Here is a 16,951-nt window from a genome sequence, read left to right as displayed (position 1 = left end):
GATCAGTACTGGTGACTTGTAGTCTGTGTTATGCTCTCCAGCTCTCCATCGGCAGGCATTCAGGAGACTCAAATAATTTTATTTTTTTGTAGATCTAATTAAAATAATTACCTGTACAACTAAAACTAATATGAAACAATTAATGGAATGTTTTTTACTATGTTCTCAGTTGCATTTAGTGAACTCCTTTGCAAAATGGCTGCTGAGCTTAGGATATAAATTTGGTGCATTAGTGTCATGAAAGGATCCCCCCTCATATTTCAGAGCTGCTGCCATTTAGCGAACAAATAACTACTCCTTTCACGGTGGGCCTAAAGTCAAGATCAGCAGTCCTTTAAAACACAATGCTTTCAGAAGCCCTGAGCTTTTATCTACAAAAGGTTGCTATAGCAGTATGTTGCTTGTTGTGAAATGCAATCAAGTGAAAGTAGTGGGTCACTGTAAGGTGATACTACTAGCTTAGTAGTGAATCTCTCAAAGCAACTTCATTAAATTAAAATACATGGAGTGATACACTATCTGGTAAGGATGAAGAACAAAAGGTGAAGTAGATGGTATTTTGGTTAATTCAGTAGTTTGTGCTTTTTCTCTGTTTTCTGACTGTGAAATTCCATGTCTGTAAGTAGACTGAATGCTGTTATCTGGAGGTATAAGCCATTTGCTTCTGCAAAATAACTTAGCTATAGAGGAAACAGCTTTTCTTCTGAGAATTGTAAGACTGGATGATGATAATAATTGCATCTCAGTATTGTAAAGAAAAATCTGGAAGAACATTGGACATTCATTTTCTGGAAGTGACATTTCAAAAATGCCACTTCTTCCACTGAAGCTTTTAAAGTAAGTTACTGTGATCAGAGTTACAAAAACAAAACAAAACAACTGTGAAGGGACAGGAAGAGCTTCAGGCAGAGCCAGCAATTGGCATGGAGAAGCAGGCAGTGCTTCATGCTACTGGCAGGTGTCAGGGAGCTAGGGTGGCCTGTGCATGTCAGCCCTGTGTGAGGATGGATGCAGACACACCTCATGCACAGGACTCTGTCAGTGTTGGAATGCAAGGGAAGACAAATGCAAGGTATGTATTTGACTGTTGCAGCAGGTTCGTTACACAAGGTGAAATAATTAAGAATTAGCAGCTGAGATACTGATCAGCATGAACCCAGGCCTTTGCAGTTCTGACTCACACCAGCATCCCGAGGCTGTGCAGAGCTCAGAGATCACAGGTGCTCTGATTGCACTGGGCTTGTGATTTCCCTTCCCTTCCCTTCCCTTCCCTTCCCTTCCCTTCCCTTCCCTTCTTGGAAATACTTGGAATACTAGGAAAGGAGTGAGTTGCCACATAACCTACCATTCTTCAAGGCACTTCCCTAAACCACCCTATATCAGCTGCTGAGTCATGCTTAGTTTAATGATTTGCTGGAAATGGGGAATTGAGAGGGATTTGTGTAGGTGACAGCAGACTTGAACCTCAATTTGAAAGATTCAGTCAAAAAAACCCCACATATTTACCAGCATAACTATGGTGGTATAATTGTTATTATTTAAAATATACTTAGTAAATAATAATGTTCCTGGAAGCCTGGGTGATTCTGGTGTTCATTTGCATTCCTGTAGCCAGATTACTTCTCTTTGCTGTTTCACAATAGTGCTGGAGGCTGTTTGGGCAAAACTTGCAAAGTGTTATGTGTGTGCTATGTCCTTTCCCACAGTTCTGAGAAGAAACTGTAAAAGAGAGAGTGACAGAAATTATTTTTTTTCCCTTGTATGTGTGTGTGGTTGTGTGAAGATGTGAGGTCTAATTTTGGAAAATACAAGAGACCTCTTTCAGGGAAAGAAACAGATCCCAAATGCTCTGCAGAGTTAGTGCAAAGCACAGAACAAGAAACAGTGGTGTTTGAACACTTTGGCGGCTCATCAGCATCTGCCCGACAAGTCACCATGTTTTCTTAGCCTTTGGTTTCAATAGCTTGTTCATAACTGTCCCATGACAATAACATAGCACTTGTTGTGCATCTAGCCTGCCTGCTGCCCACAGGAATGCTGTTTTAGGGGGATGCATGGGCTGCACAAGTCCATTGTTTTGGCTTGCCTGCATGTTTGTGTGCTCGTTGTTCCCCCTCCTATCTGAAAGAGAAGAGAGACCAGCAGCAGAAGCCAAAGCAGATCCAAACTGCATTCGCTTGCTCTTAAAGGCAGGAATCTTTGCTTTTGCAGGTCCTGTGAACTTGACATCTGATGAATTGTCCCAGGATGATATGAAGGTACAGATTTCTCCTTATACAAATAGCTAAGCTCCCTGTAGGCTCGGGGGCAGCAACCTTTGCTTGGCTATCTGAGGATCTCTCAGAACTAACAAATAAGGTGACTAATGCCTGCCAGCCAACATTTCCTGTCCATTCCTATCCTGTAGGAATAGCTATGTGTGCAGATGATTATCATTTGAAGGAACCTGTTATGTGGTTGTGGGCCGGGAAGCTGGGTCACAGAAGCAAGCTCTGCTTTTGGACCAGAAAACTCTTGTGTTTGTGGCCATCCTGAGTGCCTTCAGGCAGCCTGCAGCTCAGCTGCTGGTCTGTGGGGTCAAAACCTGTCTCCTGTGAGCACCTGCTTCATCCTTGGGATGGCATGGTCTGCTACACCTGAAGGAGACTTCTTGGTTAACTGTGAGTTTTCAACTGGGAAAAAATGTTTGCTGTAGAAAAGATAACAGTTCCCATTGTCTTTTACATGGAGGTCTCAAACAGCTTTTGTGGAGGAAAAATATTTTTGAGAAATCACATTCTGTTTTTCTTTCTTTTTTTTTTTTTTTTTTATTGACACCTTTTTAAGCCAGAAGTTTATATTTGATTATTAACTCAAATGGGTGTGAAGTTAAATTATTTAGGTCGACAGAAACAAAATCTGGCAAATCTGGTAAAGGTATTATCTTTTGCATAGTTAGTGACTTTTGATTTTAAATAACATTTGAATTTTGGGAATGTTGTTAGGCTGCCACTGCTATTACACCCTGATTTTGAATGTGCTCACCCCCTTAGTTCTTTTAAGCGCCAGCTCTAAAGAAGATTGACCATTCCTTTGAGATTGCAATCTGTGTCATCTCAAAATCATATCTCTGCAGTGTGCATGAATTTCTGAGTCTATGCTGATAATGTCTGTTGGGGCAGACTGTGGTAGCTCACAAATCGTGCTGTGGGGTAGAAGTTTCTGGTACTGTGTTGACTGTTTCTTGTTTTGTGGTGGGGAAAGTCTGTAGTTCACTTTATAGAGAATGAGCTGGCTTATACTACTGCTATAGGCATGAACAGCTCAGGCATTAGAGGAGCCCTCTCAGAAATGTCTCTTTCCTCCCAAGCACTCTACTGGCTACTCTGGGCACAGTTAAACTTCTTAAGGAAGAAAACTGGAGTTTGCATGTCAAGAGAGTTTGATCTCTTCTTTGACTATGAGTTTGAGTCCACCAGGTCAGCCTTATAATTCATTTTCGTATCAGTCTGGAAGAGGCATTCTCTATCTGTTGCCTTCATTAAAATGACTAAAATGAAGTGACTGCTGCTTGATTTTATTTGAACTGAATTCAGAAAGCCTGAAGCACAGCTTGTAACTAAGCACAAATGTAACTATTAATCTTAGAAGATCTAGCTAAAGTTTTCTGTTTCTAGCCTTTCCGAGATGCTGTGGTTCCTTCTAATGAAAATGAAGATCATGTCCTCTTGGGCATAGGTAAGAAATAATTAATCATTTTGACTTCCAAAAAGCTGTTGGTATGTATTCTGATGCCATAAGGCAGTGTCTTTTAAAAATGTAAATATCAATTACATTGCAACATAGCTTGGCAAAAGATCAAATGAGTTATGTCTATGTCAAAGGGAGAACCTCTTTCAAAATGCTTCTAATGTACATACACAATGCATCCAACAGTATCATGTTATCCTAGGATTTTTCAGCAGAATATAAACTGTTGTAGAAATAAGAATCTTGAAAACGATTTCTGATCGTTTCTGATTTTCTGATCGATTTCCAACATATGTGACTGTAGATTAAATGAAGCAAGTGGAAATGTTTAGATGTAACAGTGCAAAGTGCATTGTAGGGCCAGAAGGAGAATATAGCCAACTACATTAAGACAGTGCATTTAGAGAATGAAAATCAAATGGAAAGGTGAGTATTGTCAAGTTTAGGGAAAGCTCCAAGTGGAAAGTGCAACCATGGTTGCATACAAAGCAGAGCAAGGAGGAGAAAGACAAGTAGCTGAGCTCTGCCTGTGGGAACTGCTGTGCCAGGCAAAGGCTTGCCTGTGGTCCAGTGCTGAGCTCAGGATGGCGGAGCCCAGATGGCTGCATTCAGACCACTTGTGTGCAGGCTCTGGTGGCTACAAAACCACCAGTTGCTCTGTGTGTGTGCAAAGAGGGGGGGGGGATGTGCATGCATGAATGGAGGCATTATATGTTAGGGAGAAATGAGCTGGCATAAACTCAGAGACATGGTTGTAAGATAAGAAAGCAGCAGATTATTTTAATAATCTCTCATTAAAATCATCATCTAGTTCTCAATTTTTCTAGTTGTTGTTAGGTCAAATGCCTGTACTGCAGCAAATCCAAATGCTTGTCTTGCTCTTCCATCCAAGCGATATGGGAGCTGCATAAGGAAATTGGGACTAGTAGCAAAAATATTAATATGCATGGTTATACTGGCTTTAATACTTTTGTTAATAGCACAGAATAGCAGTCCTTGTCTTGCACAAAAATGCAGTGCATGTGCATGCAATGTTACTTCCCACATGATCAAATTGTTTCTGTCAAGGAAGACCAAAATGTTGGGCTGCGTCTCAATGTAGGAGGGTGTGGAGCCATTGGGGAGTGATTATGGTTTGCTAATCTGCTCCGGTCTAAGTTCCAGTTACACCATCTGGAACGAGCAGAAGGTAGCTGAAAAGCTGCATAGTGGAAATTCTCAACCCTGAAATTATAGCTGATATTTTTTTCTTACCCCTGAAATGAGTTTTCCTTCTAAGTCATCATTTGCATAGGGCTGGATGTGACAGCAGGAACAGAAGCCAGGCCCTCTGGCTTCAGAACAGTTCCCTCTCCTCTCTGAAGCTTGGATAGGCAGCTGCCAGCAGATCCTGGGTCCCCTGCAAGAAGCAAGCAAGAGACTTTGGCTGTGGTTCATACTGCTAGATAGGAATGGTAGATTCTTAAAGGAGCTTCCAGGTGAAAAAACGGTGTACTTGCATACAGCTTGGAACAAGATTTAGGTGCTTAATATTTGATTTTACCTTATTTTCTTAGGCATCTTATTCATTTACAATAATAAATTATAAATACGTAGATAAATGTGTACATGCACATATCATATACATGTGAACATATAAAGCTTTTGTCCTGAGCACATGCTTAGCTTATATTAAAATCAGAAATATTACCTATTGTACCTTCTGTCTGAAAATGAACCTTCTCTCTCTTCACTAAACTGTAATCACCATGTAATGCATCTAAGAGGTTGACTTACGTGTGGAGAAGCTGCAGTGAAGTCTATTCTACTTGTTTTAGAACAGACATCAGTAAATCACTGTAACTGAAAATGTGCTCACTCTGTGAAGACTGGAGCATGGTCTCACTACTATGTGGGTCTTGAGCTCTCCTTACCCATCTCCCATCTCTGACTACTGAACTCAGCTGAAATTCAGCTTGTAGTGCTGACATTTGATGGGTTTTTGCCATTGACCTTACCAGAGCCTGGAAGGCCTCCCATCAGCATTTTGTGTGAGAGGTGATGGGGTTGAAGTGCAAGCTGGGGTTTAAGGGTGCTCTTGGATGTGCACTAAAAGGTGAAGGTAGGGAGGGAAAGGGATGAAATTAGGGTTTAGTGACAACCAAAAATTTATAAGTTGGCTTAAGCTGGTTTTATGGGTTTCTTTGAATATAAAAAACAGTATATGTTCTAACCTGACTCACATAACCATATTGCTAAATGTCAGTTTTATTACCCTGAATTGTTTTAAACTACTTTTAAAAAAATAATTGTTTGCCTGGCATTGTTTTTAAATGGCAACTCTTTTGGCAGGAAGAGCACACAGTGGGGAATAAGAAGAGAAATGGAAACGGTTGTCAGTGGGGGAGAGGAAGAGGGAAAACAGCTAGGGGGGGTTGAGTGAAGAAGAATGAATAGAAACAAGCAAACTCTGGAATCTCACTAGGAAGTTGGATGTGTAAATCAAAGAGGACTTCTAAGAGCAAGAACACCAGTACTCTTTGAATGGGTTTCTTTGAATGGGATGTAAGTTATTCTACTTCTGCATCTCACTCTTTTTCCACGTGGTTTGAGAAGCTTTTCCAAAAATTGGTCTAAGCATGGTGGGTCCTGGAGGGGTTCTCCTGTTCATGCAGTCTGTCTTCCCTCCACCCTGCCGTTTCAAATGTATTGACTGATGTGTTTCTTTCTCCTCACCTAACAAAGTTTTGGGAGTATCTTGCAAGGGTGCTCACAGCAGTCAGTAGGGTACTAAAAGGATGCCAACTCTTCTTGCTCCTTGTCTTCATCTTTGGTTTGGGACCTGGCTGCCTCAGGCACTGTTTGATTCTCAGAGTTCAACTCCAAAAATTGTTCCCCTTGGCCTCTGCTGAGCAAGAGGCACCACATTGTCCAGAATTGAGGGAAGAGGCCCTGGGGTCCCACCCTGATGTGTACTGGGGAGGTGAGGAACACACATGGGAAGCCATGTGAATTACATATGTTTTTTCTTCGGGTGAAGTGGGTTTGTCATATTCAAGAATTTTAAAAACAGGAGTAAACTGTGGGGCACAAGAGAAAGCTAAACCAGGACGAACAGTGGATGGCGTAGAGACACCTGAATTCAGTGATAATCACACCTGGCAGTCTTCTTTCCTCCACTGATCTCTCTCTCTCTCTCAGAAGTTGCTAAAGATGTATTTTGTGTTTTAAAAAAATAGAACACAAAGGCTTTTTTCAGTGAAAGAAACACACTGGAAAGATTGAGAGAGGAAAAACAATATCCAGTTGGGGAGAGTGAATGAAAGAAACAAAAAGGGAAGCAAGAAAATAAAGGATTTTATTTTTTTTTTCTGTCAATATTAAGCGTATGTATTATTGCCAAGCATTGTCATCCTCAAGAGTCAGCAGCCCTGTACTTTCTGGGAGAGAGTCTAGGAGGTGACAGCTGAATGCTGTTACTGTTGGGCATGTGACGGTGTTAGCAGGGCATGTGTTTTTAAAGAGTTATAATTCCTTCCTGTTTTGTATAGCTGGTTTGGAAAGAGGATGTTCACAAGGCCATTTATAAAGCTGCAAAAGTTTCTCTTTTCCAACAAGAAAAATCTAACCTCCAGTTTTTCTTCCAAGGAAATATAACTTCAGGAAGGCAGGATGAAGATAAATTTTCAAAATATTTTCCCTGTTCTCCTAGTTACAGTGCCAGTGACCTACTGGTGTCTGCCTAATCTAGTCTGTTTGCTCTGCCAGTGGTGAAAGGGTATTGCAAGCCAGGTTTTGCACTTTGAGAGATAAAAATACTGATGCCAAATTTTGGCGGTTCTCTGTATGTGATCAGGCAGCTGTGAAACGTTTTTAGTAGAATCTGTCCTTTGATTTTCATGGTTCCACAGAAATCCTAGTTTAACCGCAGATCAGTTTAAGGAACAGAACACAATGATCTTCTTCTCTGTGTAAACCAGAAGGGCTTCACTGTAATCTGCAGAGAATCTGGTTTCAATGTTGCTGTTTTGTTCTTTTTTCAATTAGATTTCCTTACTGTGGTTGGTAAGACTTAAAAAGTTTTTTGTTTTGCTTAAATACAAAAAAGCATGGTTCTACTGTCTAGAGTCCCTCCTTGACACAGTTTTTGCTGGGTCTGTAAAATGATTGATTCTTCTACTGATTGGGGTTAACTTTTTCACTCCGTGTTTTTTTTTTTTTTCCCCTTCAATGGGGAGAAGAATATTTACATTTGGAACTATTCTGAGTCAAATGTACCTGTTTTGAGATTGGAACCACAGGAGGTAATTTTATGGTTATTGACAGATAAAAGTGAAAGTTGTATGTCGTGTTGCCTATTCGAGACAGTTACGAGAATCCTATGATTAATGCTAGGCAGATCTTTTGTGTTTGCAGTCCTTGCATGGCAGCACCCAATCCAGTCTTCCCCTTTTCTATGCCTGGGGAGAAGCTGGGTGATCCGGCCCTTGTATCTGCAGACCTTTACTTCAGTTTCTGTTCTGTTATGGATTTACAACATGACCTTGGACATGCCAATTATCTTTTCCCTGTATCTGTTATTCATCAGAAGTAAGGGAGATCATGAAGAATAAGATGAGAAAGAGGCACTGAAATACTTAAATGATTGGAGATGTGCTGAAGAAGTTCAGGAAGATGGATTTGCAGTGGAAGGAGGCTTTTTTTTTTTTAAAGGCAGGTTTTTGTTTTTTTTTTGGAAATGTGACGGGTTTGAAAATTGCAGAGAAAAATACTAGCTGAAGAAAACTGCAGAGTTATTGATGCAGCTGTCTTTTAATGACTGTGGCATTTATACTGTGCCCTTTTTCACTGAAGTTCTCAGATCTTTATGGTGCTTCTTTTACTGAGCAAAACCTTTGCGTAGTTTCTTGCACCTTGCAGAACAGACACTTAACCTGGATCTGGTCTGTCAGAACCCTTCCAGAAACAACCTTTAAACAACATATAGCTGACTTTTTGTTGTTGTTCGTTGCGTTAGATAAAACATTTTCATGTTTGTTTAAACTGTCTATAAACAACTGAGTGTTGAAGATAGCTGAATAGTTGAGAGCTAAAGAAGATGTGGGAAGGAAAATCTTCCTGGGATGTAAGCCTCAACTGAGCTTAATTAAAAAGCTGTGGAGAAATCTGGAAGAAGAAGCATTAAGCAGTAAAACAAGCCTGTTCTTGTTTCTTGGAGTTTCCTCCACTCTTCATTTTCTGAGACATTATAATTCAAGTTAACCTCAAAAGGAAGACAGAAAGAAAAATGAACAAGCTACAAACATGTGCTGTCTGGCTTCCCAGAACTTGTCCTCCTCCTCTGCCTAAAATCCAAAACAAATTTGCTCAACAAAATAATCCTTCAAAAAGAGGCTCTTTTTTCTGATGTTTAAATAAGCTCTTTCGCCTGTCTTCTGCCCAGTCTCATTTCACACTAACGTAAATAAACAATCTGGGATATATCTAATGTCAAGCTACTCTTTAAATATGAAATGTATTCCAGAACTATATTGTGAAGAGAACAGTTGCAGTCTTGAAAATGCACAGATGATCACATTTCTCAGCTTTCCTCCTCCTTGAGAAGCAGCCCTTCCCTTGAAATCTTCCCTGAAACATGGAAAATTGAATGTTTAATGAATCGGGTCTTTGGTGAACTTTTTGGCTGCTCAGGTTGCCAGTGTAATTGTAGACTCAACAACCAAGTCATTGGCAAAACTTCAGTATGAGTGAGGTCCAATTCAAACTTTGGTGTGCTTTCATGTACGGCCACGTGTGTTGTCTGCATTACTGGGACTTGCACAGGACTTTGTGGAGCAGAAACCAGGAAGAAATTTCTGTTTATCCTAGCCCTTAATTCTCAAGCATTTGCAAATAAACTCAGGAGACCTTTTCATCAAGATATGAGACAAACAGCAATGAGCTTTCTGTCCACAGTTGGACTGCATATCCCAGCTACCCTTTTGATGTGAGTAGATGCTGGACAAGGAGAGCATTTAGTCAAATTATTTCACTATGTACGTTGCTGGAACAGCTTAGTGGTTGTTTCAGGAGTCAGGGCATACTGACCGCTGTCACATGAAAGTAGTATTAATGAGCTAGTTACCCAAACTGAAACTGTTATCCTAAACAACCAGGTGAATATATACATATATATATATATTTAAAAAAAGAAAGCATATCTTATCTATATATATTATCTACATATATATTATATACATATCAATATATATTATTATTACACACATATATAAAATATATAACATATATTGTAGATATTTTATATATGTGTATATATATATATATATTTTTTTTTTTTTTAAAAAAGGAAAGCATATCCAGTGAGTCATGAACCAGATTTCAGAAAGCTCTGGATCTGAAGAACACTGTGAAACCATAATATCAGTACAGTAAACTGGCCAATGCATTTGGGACAAAGCCTGAAATAATGCTTTTTGTCCAGTGGCTCTTTGGAGCTAGAATGACTCAGGGTTGAGCAGAGGTAGCGCTTTGCCTCAGTTTTGTAAGCGCTGAGCTCTTCTTCATCCCAGTCTCTTGGGTGTTATCCAAAGATTTTGCAGTACTAGTATTGTTTATGCAAACCTGGTTCTCTTGTATTCTTAAAGGTGAATTGCTCCTTTAGTTTAGCAAAGAAATACGAAGCAGTTGCTTTTCAAAGGGAAGATAAGTATTACCAGTAGATCTTTGTGGAATGATGCACCTTTCATTGACTGTCATAAACATGGTATTTTTAACATGAAAACATTATTCTCATTAAATCCATTCTAACTGAAGTTGTCTTTATTGTTTCAAAGAAAAAATGTGCAGAACAGCCTTAAAAAATAATTTTATAATTCACATTGTAATTAGAAATACACCTGCAAGTGAGTAGCTGAAGAGTTAGATAAAAAATGTAGATGTTATGGCCTGCTTCAGTCTGGATCATTTACGACACTGTGAGTCTATGTGCACTGTCTGGAGTTAGTAAAAGGATATATCCCTGGGGAAATAAATGCAATGGAACATGAAAATGCTTGGATTGGCAATCTAGCTTAAAGTGAACCAGAATGCAGTGCACGCAAATTGGCTCTGCTTCTTCTGTTGTCTGCTGTGACGTGAGTGCTTCAGTAAACTCTTATTTGTGTACAACAGCATTTTTAGAGACAGGTCAGGTGGCCTGCCACTCTCACTGGGGTCTCTGTGAAGCTGTAGCATCTTGGTTCATCATCAGACTACTGCGCAAGAAATTGCACAAAAAAATAAAAGAAAAAATCAACCCAAATTTATAGCACCACATCTTTATGTTTTATTTATGAAAGGTGGAGAATGCTTGCAAGTATTTCATGTAGGAGATGAGAGGACTGAGGGCTCAGGGCCATTTAATCTTATCTCAGGATTTACTTGGCTTTGATATTTACCTTCACCTAGGGCTTTTCTAGTAGAGAAAAATCTGCCTCTGTAAATGGTGGTGAGAGGAAGAGGCTCCATAATGATAAACAATGATGATCTTTCACAAGGCTGTTGCTAGCACTAACCTTTAGCATTGGTGGGGCTGAAACAGTGAAAAGCATGTGTGTTTGCTGACAAATGTGTGCAGTACAGGAAGGTTGCAATTCCCACTTCCTCTCCAGTACTTTTCCCCTTCCCTGCAGTATTCCCCTTGACGGTGACATGGGACAGGGAGTTTTGCATGCAGTTTCAATGAAAGAGACAGGTTCTACCAAATACTGTCAAAATTTGGGCAGTGATGATGGCCAGTGAATGCTGCTTGAATCTTTTTGTGATCCACTGCTATGCAGTTTAAATTCCAAGTTGTTTTGTTGCTAGTGGGAGACCTTCTCAGATCTCCTCTGCTTGTGCACAAAGAAAGGAAATAAATACATCAGAAAAGACAGTTCTCTAAACTGAATGAATGAATCATCCATTGGAAGCTCAGCAGTAAGAAAGATCATAAAAACGAATTGGGGAGGTCATCTGCCAAGATCTTAAGGATCTGGACTTTGTTCTGTGTTTTTCAGTGTATTCATCAATGATTTGGGAAAGGGAGATGGGGAGAAGAGAGATGTGGCAAAGTTTTCTGACAATTCCAGTATAAACTTCTATAAAAAAGACCCAGGTGTTTGGCAGAGAAGAGAGGTGGTAAAGATTTTTTATTTTTTTTTTCATGACAAGCTGTCTTATGGGAACTGTGATGCTGTTGCTGACAGTGATCTTCACAGTCACCATATAATTGCTGTGGGCAGGTGGAAAGAACATTTGGGTTGGGGTGTGCTTGGTGTGTGGGAACTGGCTGGTAGCACTTTGCTTTCAGTCGCCTTTAATTCACATTTGCTGAATTTTCAAAACAGCGATTACTGTCAGGTAATGTAGATATTTTGTCCAGGTACATTGGCAGGTCCTTTCTGTGACCTTAGACAAACAATGGAGTGAAGATGGTAGAAAAGTCACATGGACCTGTGGGTCACAGAGGTTGGTGGAGAAAAGCATGTAGCCTTTTCTATGCTATCTTTCCTTGTCAAAGTCTTCTCCACAGTTTTGGGAAATGAACTCTGCTGGTCCTGGGACAGAATGAAGCTGGCGGAAATCAACTTTGTCCCTAATGTTGGTGAGGACTGTTCAGAGCAAACCAGGGAGGGCATTTCTGTCAAAACCATTGCTCATGCAGTTCTCAACACCCACACCCTATGTCGACCATCACCGGTCCTGTTTCTGGGGTCATTAGCCCCGTAGATCTGTTCTCCATCTGGGAACGGGGCACCTAACTCAAAGGGATCTTCTCTTTCTGGCCTGCCAGGGAGCTAACTACCAGCTATGGGGCTGTTTTAGCAGTGTTTCAGGAGAGGGAGACCACATCCCCCACACCACTTCACTATGAGGCTGTCCTCTAAGTGCCTTGGGGAGGTGATGGTGCTGTTCCATGGAAACTGTAAATGTTGGTGACATTCCTGTACTTCCTTCCGTCTTGCCACGAGCAGAGGGAGTGGTCAGACAATAGACAATAGACTGTAATATCTCTGAAAAACATTTATATCGTATGGGTGTGTTTTGGCAAGCGTTAGGTGAAAGAATTTAAAGCATTGCATTAGTATTTATCAAAAGCATTAGCCTTAGGTAATGCACACAAAAAACATTTGTTCTTTATCTTCACATCTATACGTTGGTATACATAATTGAAAACATTTTACATGGAAAGTAAGGTTAATATTTTCCAGCTAGAAATCACCTTTTATCTTATAAGCTGCCAAATATCTATGCCAGCTGCATGCAAATACCACTGCTGAAATGCTGCCACTTTGGAAATGATGAGTGGGAGGTGAGATGTAGATTGGATCATCCCCCAAAGTGCAAGAATGGGGAGAAAAATACTTTTAGCCATAGATTGGAAGGCAAAGCAAAACCTGTCTTCATGGCAGAAAAGCAGCATGAGGTCTTCTGAAGAAAGGACTTCTACAAGCCAGAAAAAAAAATAAATCTTTCATAGGGCCTGAACAGAGCAAGTAATGTGAGTGGTATTCAATTAGCCCTTCAGAAATAGTTGGTTAAGGTTGATAATTTATCTGCACTTTCAGAATGCAATTGACAAATTCTCATGCAAGATCCTGTTCAGGGGAGATTGCAGTAAGCATGTAAAAAGCCTAAGATTTGCCCAAGAAATAGAGAATAAATAGCAGCAGTAAATGATCAGGTCTTTATCACAGCAGAAGTTTAAAAGCTGGATTCTCCAAGAATTATGTAATAGGATTGCAGTTTAAAAATTACTTAACAGTCCTCAATTACTCATTTATGTTTGGAGGTTCTAAATTAACACTGCTAGTTTAAGGGCAGGCAATAGCTGAAACAGTCAGTGAAAGCATTTATGAAACATACAGAGGTCATTCAGAAAAGTAAATATCTTGGCATATAAAATAGTTTATTGCCATTTAATACATCAGCTGCATGTCCACGCTGTGAGAGTTTTGTTCAGTTCTAATTGTTTCTTTCTGGACTAACTATAGATAAAATAGATAGAAGGAAGACCTGTGGAGGTGAAGAAGTATATTTTTCTTGATCATATAAAGTTGAGTGAAAAAGTCAGAATTGGCCAATGTAGAGAAAAGGAAAACAAAAACAAAAAAACATTCCTCATCACGAATGAAAGAATAATTGCCTAAACTGAAAGGTAAGGAATTTTAAGGCCAGTGTAAAACTTACAATGCTCTTTAAATATGAACACCAGTTTGCTCACAGAGCACTGCCCTGAGTACATCTGAAACTGAGGCTTGTATTCAGGTTGTCATTAAATATATCTGGTGATAAAGAGAGCTTGGCTAGGGAAAGATGTTGTGTACAGGGAAAATCTTTTGTGTTGGAGCAGCTGGGAAGACATTTCCTAAGCGAACAAGTTACCCAGTAAATATGCTCCATCCTTTCCTCTTTTTTTCATTTAACTGTGGCCACAACTGGTGAATGGGGGCCGGCCGGGGTGCAGGTGCACAGGAGAATGTCCGCCCCTGCGTTCCCGTGGGCCCAGGGGATCCATCAGTGCTGCTCGAACCTGACATTCCAGCGAGTGGAGATGTTTTGAAGTGGATGCTTAAACCGTGGATTTATATCCTCCCTGTATTGTCAGTTATCCATTGTCTGCTGTTATTCCCTGGGGCTGTTAATTATATATATAAATCAAACAAAGTCAATGGGAGTGTCTAATATTTAAAGTGAAAGTCTAAGGCTTCCAGCGTCTGGGGCAAATTACTCTTTCCAGGCCTAACAAAGCTGGCAGGACTTCAGTTAAGGGAAGGGCAGAACAATGATCTGCTTCAATTGTGTTTTGTGTAATTTGTGCACTTTATGAAGTGCTCATATAATAATTATTTTATCCCTGAAAACCTGATAGATACTTTTATAATGAGCTTTGAATTAAATTTGCATTTGAATCGCATGATCTTCTTTCAACAAATACATTGTTATCTCCGACTGCAATGTGGATTGAGGAATCACTTGAAACATAATACAGAAGTAGCGCTGCAGACCTCAGCAGCCTGAAAAATAATTGAAGTGAAGTAAGGAATGTTAACAAGCTCAAATGTCATCATCTTCCAAAAACTGACATTTAAGCTGATCCACATTCCCTCTCCTCCTTTATGTGGAACACAAAAACGCATGCATTGTGGGGTAACTAAAAGAAATGTTTGGCGGAGCTGGTTAAGAAACAGTGGACATGTTATTTTTGTATTAGCTCTTGTATAGCCACATTCGAGCCTGTTTAAAAAATGTAGTTTGTGTAGTGTAAAGATGTTGGGGGAAGGGATAATGAGTTCCTACTGAATACTAATTGCCTGTGAGTTGTTCAGGGAGACTGTATAAGAATGGAGGATTTGTTGTAAATTAGTCACTAGCTGTATTGTGCATTGCTATGAGGTTAGACTAGTGCTGTAAAGGTGCCAGCTCTACAAAATCCTTATGATTCACTGTCTCACTTGGTGACTGTGTGATGGAGAAAACACTATTCAGACTAAATATTATTTGAAAGAGAGCTCCTCTAATAACATTGTAATCTTTCTATATAACACTTAAGCTTTACGCTCATTTGAGCTAGAAAGATGGGAGCGACAGGCTTTTGAGTGGGTTATCTCTGCTTTCCAGCTGCTACATCCCAAGGTCTGCCAAAGTCAAAAACACTGAGAGGGGAGGCATTTCTCCGCAGTTATAAAGGGTCCAGCAGGTAGACTATTTTTCTTAGTTTACTGTTAATCTTTCGCTTCTTCACTCCCAGCGTTTTGCTTGTCCTCAGTTTGAGACTCTTGTAAATCCTAGCTTTAACGTGGAAATGAAGCTTTGAAAAACCTTACACTGGTTTGTTTACTTTTGAGACATATTTTCTCATTCCTTACTCAGCTCCTATTGTTTTCATTTACATCAAAATGGAAAGGTGAGTTAATGATTCATTGGCACACAATGACCTTTCAAATAGCTCTGGACCACGATGGAACAGTTCCACTCGAAGCTCTCATACTTTAACCTCCTTGCTTCTGCCTTAATATTTGCAGCCTGATCTGTCTACATGCCTGGACGCCTGAAGAGAGCAAACATTTACAGCTTTTCCCTCCCCTGTGTTTAGTGGGCAATTTGATCCTTCTTTGTCCATTCCTTTATTTTACATCACTCTTAGACTTGACTTGCAATTGAGAACAACAAAGTGCAACTTTGAGAATCTGCTCTCTGCTTATTGAGCAAAAAAATGGACTCAGACTCTGATTCACCTTTTAATTACTCTTGGCCTTCCCTACCTAAAATGCGGATTCGAAGAAGGGCATCCAAACAAGGTAGAAAAAGCTGTCTTCTTTTAAATGACTCTTGCTTACTTGCTCTGCCTCTTTTTTGTTGTCTGGTTGTGTGCAGGTGGCTATCGACAGCTGTAATGAGGCAAATTTTCTTCCTTTTTGTCAAAAGTCTACCTCACTGTTAGTTATGCTTTTGTAAATAATGTTATTGAAAATTGTTGAGGAAAAAAGTGTTTTCTCCAAATTATGTACTGTTCTTTAAAATTGTTTTAATTTCTTTATTCTCTCAGGACTTCTTTTCTTCAGGCTATATGTGTTGCTCTCACTAAGCAGTTCTGGTGCCATGGGAGCTTGCAGAACGGCACTGCTGCAGCTACACAAAGTTCTGCTAGCTACAGTTGTTTTCACTTAAGGGGAATTTTGTAACTCAAATATGTCTCAACAGCTAACAAGAGAACCTTTACAATTATGTACAGAAATCTTATCAGAATGAAGAGGGAATTCTTTTGCTTTCTGTAAAAGAAAGAGATGGCAGGGTCAGTCATTCTCTGCACAGATACTGGTGCAGTTAGATATTGTCTGTCTTTGTGGAGAAGCCTCTGACAGGGAAGCATTATAAATTGTCAGCATGAGAAAAGGAGTTTTAAGGAGACGGAAAAGCACTGGGCAGAAAATTTGTGTTAGGAAGAATTATCATTAAAAGCCTTAACAAGGAAATATATTTTTTCCTGCATTTAGAAGCAAAGAAAAGAGGACGAGTGGAAAAAATGTACTTTATATTTCCTTTCATAGTTTTTTGTTTGTTTGTTTCAGAAAGGGAAAAGAACAAATAAGAGAATCAAGATCCATCAGTGTCATTAAAGTCAGTGAGTGAGGAGAATCATGTTGTTTACACAGGCTCAGACTTTGACCTTAACTTTTAGAGCAAAAAACGTGTACAGAATACACTTTTTAAAGCACACAGC

The 16,951-nt window shown here is 39.7% G+C and overlaps 1 protein-coding gene across 3 annotated transcripts in view; it reads left to right on the top strand.

Annotated features, from left to right (window-relative positions):
- Positions 1-16,951, top strand: part of ARHGEF28 (Rho guanine nucleotide exchange factor 28) — a 127,907-nt gene that overhangs the window by 52,150 nt on the left and 58,806 nt on the right. For 2 of the 3 annotated variants that reach the window (XM_082784005.1, XM_082784004.1), the window contains exons 8-9: positions 2,212-2,258; positions 3,657-3,717. In XM_082784005.1, coding sequence (XP_082640131.1) covers positions 2,212-2,258; positions 3,657-3,717 — 108 coding nt within the window. Of the gene's footprint in view, positions 1-2,211; positions 2,259-3,656; positions 3,718-15,723; positions 16,029-16,951 lie in introns of those variants that run through there. The other variant, XM_082784006.1, reaches the window with a different exon arrangement.

This window comes from Aythya marila (genome assembly GCF_965140915.1).
Source record: "Aythya marila genome assembly, chromosome: Z".
NCBI classification, from domain to species: Eukaryota; Metazoa; Chordata; class Aves; order Anseriformes; family Anatidae; genus Aythya; species Aythya marila.
Note: the sequence above shows the minus strand (reverse complement) of the source record. Positions and strands in the feature narration are given on the sequence as shown.